Source organism: Nematostella vectensis, chromosome 11 (assembly GCF_932526225.1).
Source record: "Nematostella vectensis chromosome 11, jaNemVect1.1, whole genome shotgun sequence".
In the NCBI taxonomy this organism is placed as follows: domain Eukaryota; kingdom Metazoa; phylum Cnidaria; class Anthozoa; order Actiniaria; family Edwardsiidae; genus Nematostella; species Nematostella vectensis.
In genome coordinates, this window is record NC_064044.1 from 6,981,429 (window position 1) to 6,998,485 (window position 17,057).

The 17,057-nt window shown below is 39.6% G+C and overlaps 2 protein-coding genes across 6 annotated transcripts; one reads left to right on the forward strand and one right to left on the reverse strand.

Annotated features, from left to right (window-relative positions):
• Nucleotides 1-691: 691 nt before the first annotated feature.
• Nucleotides 692-12,153, reverse strand: LOC5505258 (ralA-binding protein 1). 5 transcript variants are annotated; one of them, XM_032373687.2, is made up of 17 exons: nucleotides 11,820-12,153; nucleotides 11,245-11,399; nucleotides 10,142-10,255; nucleotides 9,686-9,763; nucleotides 9,467-9,592; nucleotides 8,888-9,006; nucleotides 8,010-8,140; nucleotides 7,546-7,608; nucleotides 7,010-7,091; nucleotides 6,782-6,844; nucleotides 6,447-6,531; nucleotides 5,592-5,644; nucleotides 5,385-5,456; nucleotides 4,822-4,911; nucleotides 4,648-4,718; nucleotides 4,300-4,434; nucleotides 692-1,475 (listed from the first exon to the last, which is right to left on the reverse strand). In XM_032373687.2, the coding sequence occupies exons 1-17, from the start codon at nucleotides 11,945-11,947 to the stop codon at nucleotides 1,304-1,306; spliced, it is 1,737 nt and encodes a 578-aa protein (XP_032229578.1). In that variant the 5' UTR covers nucleotides 11,948-12,153; the 3' UTR covers nucleotides 692-1,303. The 5 variants fall into 5 exon arrangements, with proteins under 5 accessions (XP_032229578.1, XP_048590061.1, XP_048590062.1 ...); XM_048734104.1 differs by lacking the exon at nucleotides 11,820-12,153 and adding an exon at nucleotides 11,513-11,665; XM_048734105.1 differs by lacking the exon at nucleotides 11,820-12,153 and adding an exon at nucleotides 11,513-11,664 and having other exon boundaries at nucleotides 4,300-4,436; nucleotides 4,653-4,718.
• A 371-nt stretch (nucleotides 12,154-12,524) lies between these two features.
• On the forward strand, nucleotides 12,525-16,683 carry LOC5505266 (UPF0602 protein C4orf47 homolog). Its single transcript, XM_001626057.3, has 7 exons — nucleotides 12,525-12,830; nucleotides 13,196-13,412; nucleotides 13,701-13,914; nucleotides 14,339-14,441; nucleotides 14,815-14,891; nucleotides 14,996-15,162; nucleotides 16,137-16,683. The coding sequence occupies exons 1-7, from the start codon at nucleotides 12,725-12,727 to the stop codon at nucleotides 16,183-16,185; spliced, it is 933 nt and encodes a 310-aa protein (XP_001626107.1). The 5' UTR covers nucleotides 12,525-12,724; the 3' UTR covers nucleotides 16,186-16,683.
• The last annotated feature ends 374 nt before the right edge of the window (nucleotides 16,684-17,057 follow it).

The window sequence follows — 17,057 nt, forward strand, 5'->3', positions numbered from 1 at the left end:
TTTCTCTTAGAATTGGTATTTTTTAAAACTTCTGGGGTATTTTTTAGGGTTACAGTTTTTGGTGTGCCGGTATTTTTAGGGGTATTTTTCGAATTTCCCAACGAGCATCCCTATCACTTTTACCCTGAAGAACCCCCTCCCCCGACTGACCTGAAAATTCAGAACCCCTAGCCCTTGCAGCGTGATTGAATCACTACGAGCTGTAAAAGGAGTGTCATGGTATATTTGATCAGTATACCAACGGAATGCGAATGTGGAAGACTCGTATTCATGCATCGCATACTTGAGCTATTGTTGGTGGGGTGATTTTCCGTTTTGGCGGCCGAAAAACAGAGGGGTGCCGATGGTAGAGAGGAGGGAGGGTGGGTGGGGGGAGATGGGGTGGTCGTGCTACCCGCCCCGGCCCAAGGTAATCGTTTAGTATCTTTTAGATAAAACTGAGATCTAGGTTCAGTTACGCAGTCCCTTCTTACAATCCCACCAAAACCCTCATTCCAGGCCCGTACCCAGGAGGGATGCGAACTCCCTGCACCCCCCCAACCCCACCCTGGAAAAATAAGGTCCACTTTCTCGGATTTCGCGACCCCCCCCCCCCCCCCCCCCAAGAAAAATACTGGGTAAGGGCCTGCATCCATAACCTCCCGCTCAATCCCAGTCTCTCCAAACCCTCGTCCAAGAACACACCATCAAGTACGAGTTCATAAAATGAACATTTATTATCTTAATACATATTTGATATTTGTTTTAATTTTTAATTTTCTTTTATGATTTTAAAACGTTACAAAGTACCATACTGGCTTGTATAAAGTAAGCGAAGAAATACTCGCTTTGAATTTTACAATACGGTATATGTTATGTAGAAATGGCAATCGGCACAACAACGACACAACAACTTTGACTGCTGTCATGGTAAACAGACACCCGTCCTCCCCTTAAATTCCTGAAAACGGGACCAAAAATAATATGCGACATGGACTAAGAAATCACGTGGAATTTTTAGTGTCAAACACACAGTCCAAAATAAACACAGAAAGACTGCGGCCGTCATGCCTGAGAGCTATAAGATACATTCTAGTGAAATCTCATTTGCTAATTCGATTGGTCAAACATCGCACCCTTTAGCCTCCTCCGCCAGGCATCTCAAAGAGCAGAAAAAGGAAAAAAAAGGGATTGGGTTTCCTGTGGCTAAAACCGGAAGTGACAAACCAAAAGCGATTAGTCTCCCTCCTCCGCAATTTCGCCACAGGTAACCCTCTCTTTTCGTCCTTTTCATTATGAGTTGCGCTACGCTCCCTTGTGTTATTCATATGAAAGATGATCGGACTCTGCTGACGTGCTGCCTGTGGTAAAGGGACTGTGTCCGGCGATGATTGGTCGCCATCAGTCTGACCTCGTCAGCTGTCAGACGCAGGCTGGTGACGTCACGACTGGGCGCGGCGCGCGACCCCCGAGGTATGCTGGGTAATCTAGAGACGCTATGAGAAATGAACAATGAGGCGTGTTCCTAAACATCGAGTAATGACCCCAAGGCCATAGTTAGGGAGAGATGTCAGAGCTGCAGCTAGGGGATGCAGGGGGGGGGGGCATGGTCCTAGCTAAGGGATGGGAGGGGTAAGGTAAGCCAGGGCCACTGCACTGCAAGGGGGAGGAGGGAGGGTGCCTAGGCGGTAGCTAGGGGGAGGGGGTGGAGGAGCCATGGACATAGCTAAGGAGGATGGTAAGGTAGGCCAGAGACTATGCTCGGGGGAGTGGGGAGGTTTCATGGCAGTAGCTAAGGGGAGGGGGGGGTAAGATAAGCCAGGGCCACTCAGCAAAGGGGAAGAGGGGGGTGCCATGGCAGTAGCTAAGGGGAGGGGGGGGGGTAAGATAAGCCAGGGCCACCCAGCAAAGGGGTAGAGGGGGGTGCCATGGCGGTAGCTAAGGGGAGGGGTGGGGTGCTATGGCCATAGTTAGGGGGAGAGGGGAGGGGGTTCCATGGCCATAGCTAGAGGTACCAGGACCATAGTTTATTATCACAGGAATCAAGTTCCAGGCATCCATTATGTTCGGCCACGATGCAAACCCAATTTACAAAAAAGGCTACATTTTCTATCAATTCATATTCCTGCGTTAAACTGCAAAATTAATTACTACTTAATTAATTACTATTTCTCTATAATAATCTCTAACTAAATATACATTGATTTTAGAATCGATAGCCATTTAATTCAAGAATGTCCTTTCACCTAAAATAATATTTTTAAGACAAAACTCATTTTTAACTACTCTGTATCCATCACCAGAATCTGGTGGCACAAATAAGTCAGTGTAACACTGGAGAAGAAAAAGATTTTACACAATCTAGAATAACATAAAATTTAGTATGTTTTTAGGTATAAGAGCATTCAATAATATCTGTGTTATTTGTGCTAACGCTGCAATTTTGTTTGTTTTCATATATATGATACTGTACAATGACCAGATTAACGGGACTGTCTGACATGAAAAAAAGCAAGAACTGAGAAAACAAAACCCGGACGTTTCAGTCTGACCTCCGTTAGATGTTAAGACGAACTCGCTACGAGTCGACCAAAGCCTCCTATTTTTTTCGGAAAAAAATTGAATCTAAAAAAAAAAATCGTTAAGACGAGCAATGCATTGCGGGTAAATCCAAAAGTTTTTGCTCGCCATCTTCGTCATTTTCAGGAGCTCAATAGGCCATTCCAACTATAGGAGTTGGCTCAATAGGCCATTCCAACTATAGGTTTGCACGCGCATAACCATAGAAACCTACCTCAACTACCAGAATGCAGCGCGCGCTTTTTTAAGCTTACATCAAACGAAGCGCGCGCTGCATGCCGGTAGTTGAGGTAGGTTCCCATGGTGAGTGCGCGCGCATGATTATAGCTGGAATGGCCTATTTTCGTCGACAAAATCAACAGTTAACGACTGGGTGCGCGTTTGAGATAAACACACATGCGAAACAAAAATACTACGCTAACTACGGCGATTTGCACGGTGATTCTCGTCGCGCGATAGCAGCCTTATGATGCTGCAATCGGAGATTTCGTAGGGCTGGAACGTAAAACACATAATGCCATCAAAGACGTGGCTGGTATTTAGTAAAGCAGTGCACGTGTGGGTTTCTGGCCAACAAAAACAAACGAAATGTGAGGGCCGAATTGAATACACGTAAAAGGATGAAAGATCGAGGAAGGTGCAGTCGAAGCGAATGCAAACGGAAATATGATAGAATAGGTAGCTGAAAGACGAAATTAAAGACGGGTATGTCAAAACGTCGTCATATGGACGTAAAGCTAAAGAAAATAAAAAGTTGTTATAAGCAGAACGCAAAAGGTGATGGAAAACGTACGTCGTACAGTGCAGTGGAAAATCAAAGTGATTTAATCTTATGAGCAAAACAAGTCGAAGTAGCATTTGACTTGAGCAATGGCCGAGCGCGAGTAAGCAAGTGAATTACACGTGATAATTATGAGTAAGCATGCGATTTACAAGTGAAAATGATAAATATCCCAGTTTCAATCTACACCTATCGGACTCTCAATACCTCTGGCAAACTTGGTTTTGAAGCAAACATGTGTCGACTCACCTTCCCACAACTTTTTACGACGGGTGCGTGAAACCGAGGTCAGGCGTCAAAATTGTAAACAATCTTTCACGCGCGTCGCAAAGAGTTATGGGAAGATATGAGGTAGGTGAATGAGTATAGACAAAACATATGAATTCTTGCTTGCGTTTACTTCAATCCAAAGCGAGCTCTGCGTTATTGGGAGCATCTGTTTCAAAATCGAATTCAAAGTCAAACTGGTCTATTTTTTTAGTCAGCAAACCGACGCATGCAGGATAAACGTAAAAAGTGCAATTAGTGGGTACCCCACACCTTTTTGCAAAGGGAGGTACGGTAGAATGGGATAATCAATTAATGAGCCGTGCGTTACACGGCCAAAGACTGGGTGCGATGAGGGCAGTACAAGAGAGTGGAATAGGGGGGAAAATAAGGTACAGTCGAGATGTTAGGTGCTTCTCATGACCAGAGAAAAGGTGCATTGAAGTGCGTACTAGAGGAGAGGAGAACGGGGGAGGTGATAAGGAAAGGCTGAGATGAATAGTGTCAAGCACAACTAAGAGAATGGATTGCTAACAAATTGCGATTCTAAATCCGGCTCAAAGGACCACAAAATCATTTCATGGTCCTTCGAGCCGGAATTAAAATAACCACTTGATCTTATTTGTTAGCAATCCATTCCCTTATTTGTGCAAGGCACCCTCGGTTGATCAACGTACTATGTTGTATCTTACCGGTCATCCTGTGGTTTGTCCTGTTCTGCCCGTGCTTCATTCTCTCCTCGTTGCTCAAAGATGCGGATTTGCACCTTAAGTTCTGCGCATGCCTCGCGCTGGTCGTGGAGGTCGTGACAAAGTTTAGTGTTTTTTCTCTGCAAACAAAAAGATCGGGATGTTGGAGTATGTCAATCACGCACTGAATACACCCCATTACCATGACAAAACTGCTGAAAAAGGGGCAATGGCTTGTAGTAGGTATCGATGTATCGGGTATCGACGCCTATAATACCTAAAATACCTAGAAGAATCCTGCCCCCTTCTCGAACAGCTAGTGATCCAACGTCCCAATCTTACTACTTTGACTCTACCTCGAGTTCTTCATTCTGTTTTACAAGGTCTTTGTAGATATTATCCAATTCTACTTCGTCAACCTCCTGCAAAACACAAATGGGGACTTTGCATTGGCGCCAAAACATAAAAAAGCTTTTGAGAACTGAGGCAACACGCGGTGATGACGTCATGAGCACGCATGCGTACCGTGTCGCTCCCTGAAGATTCTGAGCCTCGTTCGTTGTCGGAGAAAACCGGATCTGCGTCTTTGTCTGCAAGAACTAGGGATATCTCCTCCTGTAGAACGATGCAAAGATGACGGTTACTGCATTCTTTGGTAGTCTGCGTACTCCAGGGATTTCCAACACCTAGACCGCCTTTTGGCTATACTGATCGCGCCATTTCACCGAAAGGAGCTAACCATTTAAAGAACACAAAATGCATCATTGGGAACCCCAAAAGACGTCTCTCCCTCCTGTCTCTTCACTCCCGCCCCCTTCCCCCTCCACCGCCTCGTTCTTGCGCCTCGTTACGCTGACCTCCACGCCCTGTGTTCAAGAGAATGCACAAAATGCAATTCAATTAAGAATTCAAAGTCTGAATGACGGAAGTCAGAATGCGGTTTAGCAGTTGGGAATCGTTTTATGGGAGTTCGCAGATTATTGAAAACCGCAATGAGCTGATAAATGAATTAATTGCCTTCTATATACAAGCTCCTTCCACTGCCCGGTCCATTTATACATTAGATGAACATAGTAATAACAGCTTACGGTCAATCGCTCAATTTCGCTTCTCTCGGCCTGTAACTGTTTACGAAGTTCGGCACCAGTAGCAGTCAGCTCCTTTAAAATAAGAAAAAATATTAGGAAATCAAGGCCATTTCATTTGGAAAGCAGACTTGAAGGTTCGAAAAAATGTGTTTTTGAAAGCTTGGTATTTTTGCTAAGATGACAACATACCCCAATTGTAGCTCTTACCTCTTGCTCAATCAATAACTCGGCTTCAGAGGCTTCTAGGAGTTTGATGAGCTCTGGTCAAGAAGGATAAAACAAGATTTTCATACTAAAAGAATTTTTCTCCCTAATCCTATCCCTTCCCTTACCCCTATTTCACTTAAAAGAACTAAGGGATTCTTATCTATTTTCCTGTCTCTCTCGTTTCTCCTGTGGTACTATAAAAACCTTGATGCTCACTTTAATGTTTTATTTTTTTTCTGTGCTTGCATTGTTGATCTAGAAGTGTATGTGTTCCAAGCTATCGAGCACCGCACTGTGTAACAGGCCCATGTTACAAAAGAAAGGCTGATCAGACGCCCCAGACGAAAATGCTTCTTTAAGAACCACTCTCACAGCCTTGAAACTCACTGAGCCTCTAAGGATTGTTTTTATTTTTAAGAACACGTTGACGGCTTCGTGCCAGAACCAGTCTCACATCCAATGCCTTTATCCCTCTAGTGCATGCGCAGTCTTAAAATGGTGGTTTCAAAGTAGGGCCTTGTGGGCGCTCTCATATTCGCTATTGATACCAACCGTTATTTTTTAACTGAGAAATCACTTTTTACCAGGAGAAACCTCTAAATACTGCAAGACTCTTTTTATTGGGTATGCCTTGACACGAAAGCCATTCCACAGTAAAGCAATTTCTCATTGCTAGCCAATGAGAAATTGCCCACAACACTAGCCCTGAAAATGTAGAAACGACAGACAAATGAGACATACGAACTACATTTCTAGATAAACAATACTGCAAAGCTCGGGAAGCTAAGGTAAGGTAAGAACCCTGCAATTGTACAGTATTCATGCCAGGCAAATCTTAATGACGTGAGATGTTACCGTCATGTTCCTCTGCTTCTGATTTTGCAGACTTCCTCTGTTCCTCAGCAAGCTTTGATTCTGATGATCTCCTTGCGACTCTCAGCTGTCAATCAAATAATTTAGCCATTTTACATTACTTCTTTGACTTTGCCTGTCGTGAACAATATTCCGAAATGACGGCGGCATTACCACACTACACATCAGCCAAATGCAGCAAATCATTTTTGTAAAAGCTCGTTTCAGTTCCGAGCTTCCAGTAAGCGCCTGCTTCAAATTTGCGCCATCCACAAAATAGTGCAAAATAAGATCTCTCCTAATAAGCGTCCCGCACACCACAAAGATGTGGAACGTACCTTTCTTTTTAGTTGTGTGACTTTTCTTTGGACTTCCCACAAAAGCTCATCTTGTCCTTCAGACTAGGGAGAGAATAAGGGAATAGAGGGGCACAATATTTAATTGTGTTACTGAAATGTTTAATGGAGAGTAAAAACAATTTATCTGATCCGTGAGGAATTTGAACTCTTGCCCTACAATGAACTTTTTTTGGTTTAAGACAATTTTAATTGTAAGTTAAAACTTACATTGTCATCTTTCGAGGCGTTGAGTTCCTTGTGGAGATTGGCCAGGATTGCCTCTTGTTTGGCCAATGCAGTCGCAATTGCACTGGAAAACAGGAGACCAAAAGTAAGTTTTTCTGTTGAGCAACATGCGACTACTCCTGCTCCTTTCTTTAAAACTCTCATGGTTAAATTAAGAAAATGTGAGAAAATATGACAGAGAGTGTAACAGATCAAAACAAAACCCTCTACGAAATGACAAAAAATTTTTTTTTCACAATATAGATTATAAACATAGGAACTAAATTAGAAGGCCTACTTGATTTCAAGGTTTGAGTAAAACACACAGCCTGTGCCTTAACCTGAAAAAATCTTTTCAATCCATTCCCATTCACTTTATATGAAATGAACTTAGCACAAAATAATATTGTTTCTGACATATCAAACGTATTTTGGATGGCTATTTTAGTTATCCTGCATAATTTCAACTGTTCTCAAGCTTTCCATAAAGATGCTAAAATCCCTCTTCAGCATGTAATAATAATCAATTCAAAACTCACTCTGGGCTACTTGGCAAGTCTGCTTCATCCTCCTCCAGTCTAAATGTCAGGGGGCCGTTATATCTGTACATTGATAAAAATTGTTTTACCATGCATGCTTATCTAACTCGTGTCACCGATCGCCATGTGTCATGCAAACCACATGACATAATATCTGCCAAGTCTATGTCTGATTGCTCTGGTCAAACTAAATATACCTAGCCATTTTATAGTCGTTAGAATACAGAATTTGAAAAGCCACAACTTTTTTAATATTTGCTGCATTTTTTCAACAAAGATAGAAATTGTGGCTTTTATGACCACACCCTACACTTCTAGGACAACATCAACCTAGTTTTTAACCCCCTTTTTTAACAATATCTTAGAATCTTCCAATTGGACACAAAAAAAAGGTTGAGAAATGTTTAGAGACTACACCCTTCCATTTGCCTAATCTTATTATAACCTATATTTCTGTTACTTACGAGGTAAGTTGTGTATTTGGGAAAAGCTCTGCCAAGTTTGAGAGGAAAATAAAGAGCACGCCGTGACTGATACTCATTGTTGGATTTAGGACTATGCTGATGTTTTGAAGGCTCATTTTATTTTCTGAGGCCTGAAAAAGGAAATTGTTACAACAATTACCACTTGCAAAACTTAGCAATACTGTCGATCAGGCAGAAGATTGGATTTTAGCTTCATCACTCATAGAATATTACACCAATACCATATCTTGGTGTGAGAGAAGAGGAACTAATAAAACATTTGCCTACAACATATTGGGTTGGGCGAGAAGGGGAAGGGGGACTGGATCCTAGCCCCTATGCAGGAATGGCTCAGAATTTATCAGGGGAGGTCCAAAGTTTCCCTCAGTCTAAGGGGTGTGAACACACCTATCAATGACGTGCCCAGATGCACCATAGTCAAGGTTTATATTGTTCTATTGGATGAATAAGGGCCACACTCATTTAGGTCTATTAAAAATATGGTTAATAACAGCATTCTGTTTGCAGAATAATGGGTGTTACCCCTTATGTCTATGGGGGAATGACTACACCTTATCAATAACATGTCCCATGTGTGCCATTGTCCAGGCTGGTAACATTCTATGGATTAATATGGGGTGTACCCCCTTCCAGCTATGGGATATGACCACACCTTATCAATAACATGTACCATGTGTGCCATTGTCCAGGCTGGTAACATTCTATGGATTAATATGGGGTGAACCCCCTTCCAGCTATGGGATATGACCACACCTTATCAGTAACATGGCCCATGTGTGCCATGGTTCTGGTTAATAATAGCATTTTGTTGGGTGAATAAGGGCATACCCCCTTCTATCTATGAGGCATGACAACACCTTATCAATAACATGGCCCATGTGCACCATTGTCCAGGCTAGTAGAGTTCTATTGGGAGAGGGGAGCTCTGCAAGGAGTTGCTTGGTCTTCTCTAGCTGTTCCTTTTTGTCCTGTATTCCTGTAGATAGAAAAAGCATTTCTAGTACTGTAAAGAACATTTCTAACACACAACATTTATCATCCTAATCCAAGAATTAGTTGGAAATATTTAAAAAATTGAGGGCCAATTTCTAACTTACTCTTCGATATTTCCAAGGAATTGATTTGGTGGTCTGCTTGTCATATAAGACATCGAGTGGGAGTGGTTTGCAGCTACAGTTTTTTAGATTTATACCAAACCCCCTGAACTATGATTTCATTTACAAGTGAATCGCACCTGTGCTGATAAATAATATCTTGTATTCATTTCAGAATCTGCAAACTAGAGGCATCAGAGGCATTGGCGGTTAAATGGGCCACAGATCAGATTGATTGTACGCTTTAAAGGGGCAACTAAACAGGTTTCAATTTGAACAAATTTGTGAAAGCAATCACCCGAGTTAATATTCAAAAATGACATAAAATACACAATATCTTACCAATAAGCTCATTAAAGCGAGGAGCTAGCATCATAGTAAGGACACTCTCAGGTAATTCTCTGAGATATTGCTTGACGATACTGGCTACAACCTCAGGCTCGTATTCCTTCAAGTCCACTTGCTTTCCTAGAAAGTAAAGCATTCGGGAACCCAACAACAAATCACTTGAGTAATAGTACTAGTAGAAATAGGAATAGACAATAAACATAAACTCCTCACCCTGGTCATAGAGTTCTTTCAAAGCGTCAACCTTAGACTTGACCCCAGACACTCTGTAAATCCCTTCAACATTAAGCCCTGTGTATCAAAAACAATTCAAATGAATCAATTAGTTTAGACCAAATTTCATGAGCCCAAATTGTGTCACAAGAGTTTGCAAGCACTACAAATTCTATGTAAATGAGATGTTTATTCATTTTTGAACATAATGTATCTGCTTGAATTACTCTTTATATCAATTTATCATGTTTCATCAAAAAAGGTTTTGTGCATGTACAAAAAGTTACGTTTTTTTAGAATTGTAATTGTGTCTGTACTCAAAATATATGCTAAAATATTAATATTATATTAAAAATATAAGTACTGACTTGCAAGATAGATCCAGGGCCTTAAAATCTTTACTCATAATTATCAAATTTAAATTAATATGTTATATTATTCTTGCTCTCCCCTTACCATTTTCTTCCACATACATGATTCCCTCACGGAAGAGGCGGGGCAATTCCACACCATCTGGCAAGATACTTTGCTTTACAGCTTTCTCTAGGGGTATTCCAAATATAGGCTTTTCTATAAAGAAATCAGAACGTCAGTAGAAGTTATCAGAACGTCATTAGAAGTTCAGAGAAATTCAAAGAAAATGACAGTACAAAAATACATATTTATGAGTCCTTTGTTGTGTGTGTTTTTGGTAAATAATTATAATTACATTTGTAACCTGTATTATCTAATGTGTTAGAAACAAACAGGAAGAAAGCTCTATAAAAATGATTTTGTTATTCTTATACATAATAAAACAAATAAGAAGAGGTTTGGTTGTTGTTGTTTTTTTTAGGGAAAATCACCAAATTACCTGCAAAGAACTTGTACAAATAATAAATTAGTCACTATAACCAATAATAAAGACTTCATAAGACGAAAAGCCCAAATTAATTATTTCTAAGATCTTTGCCTCAATTTTGTTTTAAATTTAACAAGACAAGTACTCTTTGTCAAAGAACAAAATGTATTGTGACAAACACTTTCAATTTCCTGTCACTCAGCATTAATTTGAGAAAAGAATAGAATTATGTGAAATTTTAATGCATTTGCACAACATTATCTGTTATAATGTATATCAAAAGTTCAAAGTTGCAGTACAACTCACAGATAAGTTAATTACAGTTAGCATGAGGAAAAAATAATTTTAAGGATATTTTTTATAGTTTCTTGAACAGAACAAAATATTCTGGAGCTTAGAATCGCTTCTAAACTTGCTCTAAATTACCCATGGAGATAGTTCTCAGGAGTTCTAATGAAACATAACTATGGGTTGGGCTTCCTATCACCTGTTGGATTCATATGAATAAAAATAAAGGTGACTTCATTTATTAGAGAGAATCTCACATATTAAATGCAGTGAGGATGACCTGTAAATACTGCAAATAAGGCACTAAAGTACAAATGAAGTGGGTAAAATAAGAATGGTCAAGAGATCATATGCTTCTGTCAAAGTTTGACACTGAAATATTTGATCTTCAATAGTAGTTACAAACAAGTACTTCAAAAGGTACACTCACTTGGCGGCGGCGAAGAAGGGGTTTCAGATTTCTTCTTCTTTTTATCCTTTTCCTTTTCTTTCTCTTTCTCTTTTTTCTTTTGGTGTTTCTTAGCCTTGATTCTTGGTAGCGCCAACGTTCTGGATTTTTCCCGCTTTACCTTTTTTCCCTTGGGACTACAACAAAGACATAGAAGTTTGAACAAAGAACAAAGCATGAGGATTTCTTAGCAACTAAAATCACGGAACCTAACAATTAGAAACTCTCCAAATTCAACACGTTTAACTACCTGTGCTCGGAAGAACCGTGTAACAAGAAATCTAACTTTGCAAAAGAGAAACATTGAATTTGAGGATGAAGTTTTGCCGACTCCATGTTTAAACCATGTGCTTCAAGGGGGATCGCATCAATGAGTGTGTAGTGAATGAATTGCTTTGTCTTACGACGTAACTTAGAGGGTATAGGCAGCTGGGATACCGAAGATATTGAATTCATTTCCACTAAACGCGAGCAGCTGATTGCAAACGAGTGCAAGGCACTTTTATTGTGTCGTTACATTCACCAACAAAGGAGGGCGTTAAAGGAGGAAATCTCACCGTATTTCTTCAAGCTCCTCGTCTGATTCATCGCTAGCATCCGAGTGAAAGGCTTTGTACCTCTGCCCTTTCTCTTTTTCCTTGTCTTTTTTCTTCTCTCTGCGATCTTCATCTTCGCGCTCCGACATTTTAGTTGACAAAACAACCTCTAGCGTCTAGTCGATCATATTAAAAGGAGACTCTATTTATAAAAAACGACTTTTTCTATTAGGATATGCTTGTTACTGAAAGGGAGGACTTTGCCTTTGCCTTCGAACAACTCCCAAGTTGTTTTCATCCGGCCGCCATCTTGGATTTCAACCGAGCTAGTTCCCAATTTCCACAGTTACCTCGCGAAGCCAAGTGGCAGTTAGTTACCAAGCCTCTATCATTATTTTCTTCCTTCTCTTTTCTTTTTTTTAACACCTTCGTTTTCTACTTAACCATATAGTTATCATCATTTAACAAATTCTACTACTAACATATTTTTTAAACGAAATATTAGAAATACGAGAAACTAATAATTAGCGGAATGCTACAAATAACACATTGCCTGCAATGTTTTAAAGGCCAATAAACTTGATTATTTATCTCTCCCTTATTTTGGAAATGGGTAACTTCTATTATTTTATATCTGGAAAATATTTTCATCCTCAGTCTTTCGCGGAAAATAATAAAGAGAGGGTTCCCAAACAAAAGCTCGGGAATGTGATGAGTGGCGTTACCATAGTAACATGCGTATGTATTGGGAGCCATTTTGAGTCCAAAACAGAACCGCGTCGCATATCGCTTGAAGCCTTTCATCAATTTTTACTCCGTCTTCGGCACTACAATTTCAAAAACAAAATACAAATATAATTCCTTTGGGCCGCCAAGGCTCTAATAGATAATTTATTTTAAGTTTAAACCAAAAAAATCCAACCAAAATGTCCAAAGTTATGAACGACGTGAAAAATGACCTCAACAGAGTTGGTCTATTCAGCGAGCTTGGTTACATCTCAATTGGAGATCCGTACAAGATTCAGAATGGAAGTAAGTACATCTTAAAATTCTCTATAAATCATCTATAAATTATTATAAGGACAGACATCAAACCAGTACTGGTCATAGTATAGAATAATTTACAGCCATAAGCTGTTTGTTAAAGAATAAACGAGAGAATAGGTAGCGAGTACATTAGATTTACATGATTTGATGATTTCATTCTGATAAATCATGAGCAATCTGCTTATCTCTGAAGAGCTCCCCTTGTGTTTATCTTTTTTTCTTGTGTCCAAATGTAATTCTACCTAATCTTTATACTATTTATACGTTCTATGATAATGTGTTTTCATAATATGTCATCAGTGCCTTAAAAACCCCTTCTACTAAATGCAATTTTTCTGTTTCCATTACAGATTTCAACCTAGCTGCTCACAAAGGGAAACAGATGTTGCCTGGGGGAAGCAAAATCAGGTCGTCCAAACAAGATGGCTACTTTGACCAGAAATTCAACAGAGTCATGGAAGGAGAGGCATTTTCAGACCCTGTCAAAAGGAGAAGACTTGACAGACTAAAGGCGACAAAACTGAATATAGGAAAAGCTTTTGTCCCTAGCAATGGCGATAAACTACCGTAAGGGAAAAATCCTATCACATATTTTCATAACTACAATAAGGTGTAGTGATGTGTTTACCAGGTCCATAAAAAAGGATTGTTTGTGTATTGATTTTTCTACGGGATCTGTGCAGTAAAATGCTATAATACATGGTATTAGAGAACCACTTAAAGTCTCTTTGTAAAAGCAATGTTTCTGTTTCTTTGAGGATGTGACTGATAATTTACAGCATTATCTATCATAATATCATAACTTAATTTAGTACTGTTGTGTGATTTGAAATGTCCATCCTGGTCATTTTTTAGGTCTGGTATTGGCAACCATTACGGCACATTTGCTGGTGCAGTACCAGCCTTCAGCCCTGTCACAAAGAGTAAGAGTGCCCATGTTTCACCTGGTAAGAACTTCCTCACTAATCCACCCAAGAAGGGCACCGGCTACGGATACCTTCAAGTCACCATTGGCGCTTCACCCAAGTACATGTCTGATGCATACGACAGAGGCAAAGAGTTGAGAAAGGTGGGGCTATACAGAACCGTAGTTTCCTTTTGTCCATTATTTCAGTTTTTTATGAATAAAATCATGGGGATTGCTAAGGGGAGCGGGGGGGGGGGGCAAAAATGTTTTACACTGCCCGAAGTCTCCTATTCCCCTCAAGGTATTTAATGAACACTCCCTAAGCTCTGCTTAAAAGGTCGCTGTCGAATGAAGTCAATTATTGTATCCCTTGTGGCAAAGTTTGTTGAGAAAGAAAAACATACAAATTCATAAAAAAACAAAGGATGCACAATTGAATAACAGAAAAAGGAACTTCAGCAAGAGTTGACAGATTATCATTGTACCAATGCATTCCCATTACTTACTTTATGTCTAGTTTGATTTGAAAGTTAAAGGATAATCTGGTGTTTGGTTTGCCTTATTTTGCATGTTTTTTTGAAAACAGAAAGAAATGGATACTAGTGGCAAACAGATGAAGGGAGGAGCATTCAAACTCAACCTTCACCCCAAGTCATATTTTGATGGGAACCCCTACAAGTCTGACAGACGTAAGAATATAAAAAAAAATATTGTTTATGTGTTGTACGAACAAAATGGGTTGCCTTGCGTGTAACAATACTTAGACCATAATGACAGATATAGATCTGACATCTTGGAAAAGAAGTTCATTCAAACAAACCTTTCCCAATTAACCTTTGCCAAATGTTTCATTTGAGGTCTGCCCCCTTTTTTCAGATTGTTGCCCCTTGCCCCTAAACCAATCATTTTCAGAAAACAACCATGTTTCCCAGAAAAGTCTTCAACCATTTTTAGTATTTTAGAAGTTTGAAAATTATCATTAAACCCCCATCTCCCTTTTTGTGTCCAGTAGAAACAATGTTTTATGTGGTACCATAATAACAGATTTATCTATCTTATCAGCACTTCCACCTGTTAAAGATGGTAGAAAAGCCAAACCTGACTTTAAACCTTTTAAACCGAGCCATCCACCAAAAGAGGTAAGGAAGCTTTTAGTGCAGAATGTGCACAATGACAACCCACTTCCTTTCCATTTTATGTTTGAAAAAGAGTCATAGCTTTTGTTTTTGTTTGTTTTGGGTAGATTGGTGGCATGAAGGCAGGTTGCTTTACATCATATCCCAGTCATTCTGAAGACCCCTTCCAGCCAAAGAAAAAAAAGAATGGTGATGGTGAGCGTAAGATCTTCCGACCATCGCAAGGGCCTAAATCTACACCCATGAAGTCCATTATTAACCAAAATGTAGACAGGTAAGAGTTTGTCTAAATAATGATTCAGTTGTTGTAGCCTAAGTTAACAGTCAAGGTCTATATATTTTAAAAGTATCAAATTATCAAAGAACAGCAGAAATTGCGGAGACAGAGATGGTAAAGAAAGTGTAGATGCATGTGAAAACTCAAACTCAAATGAAGTACCCAGATATGGTGAAAAACAAAAAGGGTCGTGACTCCTTCCTTCTCTGCTTGAGGGGGGGGCGGGTGAACATGTTTGCGGATCGGCGGATAAGCCCCGAAATGCTCACGGATTACGGATTTTGATGTTTATTTCAGCGGATTGGTGGATTTTGGAAATAAGGCGGATCACGGATCTGTTGACAATTTGGGCAAGGATTTCGGATTTTAACTGCTTTGACAGTTGAATTTCAGATTTTAAATGAATTTCAATCGATAATATTGTTTATCTGTCAAACCATGCGGTTCTAAAAATATCTGCGGATCCACGGATTAGCTTTGAAAATGTTGCGGATCGGTGGATTTACATAGCCCTATTCACCCCCGTCCCCTTGAGGATGGGAGAAAGATTGATATGGCATCCTGAAAGTCTAGCCCCCCTTGCAGGCGTTTTTAGGCAGGCAACGCCTACGAGGGAGGCTAGAACAAGACATGAAGCCGGCAAGAAATGTGTGGACACACAGAACTTGCTCAAGGCAGCATCTTCTTGCAGGCTTCAAGGGCCTAAAACACCCTAATGTAACCAGGGGAGGATTTAGGGTTGGGCTGAGTTGCCCTGGCCCCCTATGTTCAGATATTTGGCTTTGAAATAACAAAAAATAAGGAAATACACGGAAGAACATTGAATCCGGCCCTCCCTTTCTTAAAACCCTTGTTTCGGTCCTCCTTTTTGGAGCTCCTGGATCCCCCTGGTAACTTACGGTTAACAATGGCAATCACAAATCTTGTGACAACTGTCAAAATTCTAAAAAAAAAACCTTGTTCTTTTATAGACGGATCAACAGATTAAACTTCAAGCAGCCTATCACCACAAGTCTCTGATGGACACAAATCACCAAGAAATGCACAACCAAACGTTTACACAAGAAACTTGTACATTAAAACAAATAGGTTTCATCCATGGTTCAAAGACTGTTTTTTACTCTGTAAGTCACTTCATGTAAGTCAAATCTGTATGTGTATTTATTGTAAGAATTTTTTTTAATATTCTAGTTAGTACACATTCCCTGCAAATGCAAGTTACTCTTCCAAAAATTGAAAAGAATATTAGAAATGACATTCTCTTCCTTCTTATTATAGACAACAGGCAGAAGTATTATTTTGATACAGTGTATAGCCAGATGCATGATTAATTATTAATCCACATAGTATAATTCATGCTCTTTTTTAGAATATCTATTTACAGTGTTGGAATTTCATAGAGAGCTTTCTATATTTTGCAAAACATTATTTTCAATTTATCTAGCATTGTATAAAAAGTCAATGGAGTGAATGCTAAGGTTTTAAAAATAAATAAATAAAAATTGTTTTAAAACTGTACATTTGTTGCTCCAAAACATTAGTCCTGTTTAAGGTCTTGGTAAAGGTAAATTTGACACCATTGTTTGTTTTTGTGGTTTTTGCAAAACCTGTATCAATAGTTCTTAAACTTTATTTTTGAAATTTTTTTCCATAAATCGCATTCTAAGACAGCTAAAATGGGCCTTTGCTGTTCCCTGTGACCTGTTGACCGTGAATTCACACCAAATCTTTGACTTTTCTAGCGTATAATTTTAAGGCAAGAACTTGAACTTGTCGGGCATAACCTTGCGACGGGTTTAAAGATATCGCCTTCAATTTTTCGGGATCTGATAGATAATTATGCCATGTCATAAAGTGTGTGAGGAATTTTCGATTTTCGACTGTCCAAATTT

What these genes read in the sequence shown, in the direction of transcription:
- LOC5505266 (XM_001626057.3), top strand. Translation starts at nt 12,725, where the DNA reads ATGTCCAAAGTTATGAACGACGTGAAAAATGACCTCAACAGAGTTGGT. An exon ending in GTACAAGATTCAGAATGGAA is followed by an intron (nt 12,831 to 13,195) that starts GTAAGTACATCT and finishes TTTCCATTACAG; the next exon opens with ATTTCAACCTAGCTGCTCAC. An exon ending in AGCAATGGCGATAAACTACC is followed by an intron (nt 13,413 to 13,700) that starts GTAAGGGAAAAA and finishes GTCATTTTTTAG; the next exon opens with GTCTGGTATTGGCAACCATT.
- LOC5505258 (XM_032373687.2), bottom strand. Translation starts at nt 11,947, where the DNA reads ATGTCGGAGCGCGAAGATGAAGATCGCAGAGAGAAGAAAAAAGACAAG. An exon ending in TCACACAACTAAAAAGAAAG is followed by an intron (nt 6,532 to 6,781) that starts GTACGTTCCACA and finishes TTTGATTGACAG; the next exon opens with CTGAGAGTCGCAAGGAGATC. An exon ending in GCGAAATTGAGCGATTGACC is followed by an intron (nt 4,912 to 5,384) that starts GTAAGCTGTTAT and finishes ATCGTTCTACAG; the next exon opens with GAGGAGATATCCCTAGTTCT.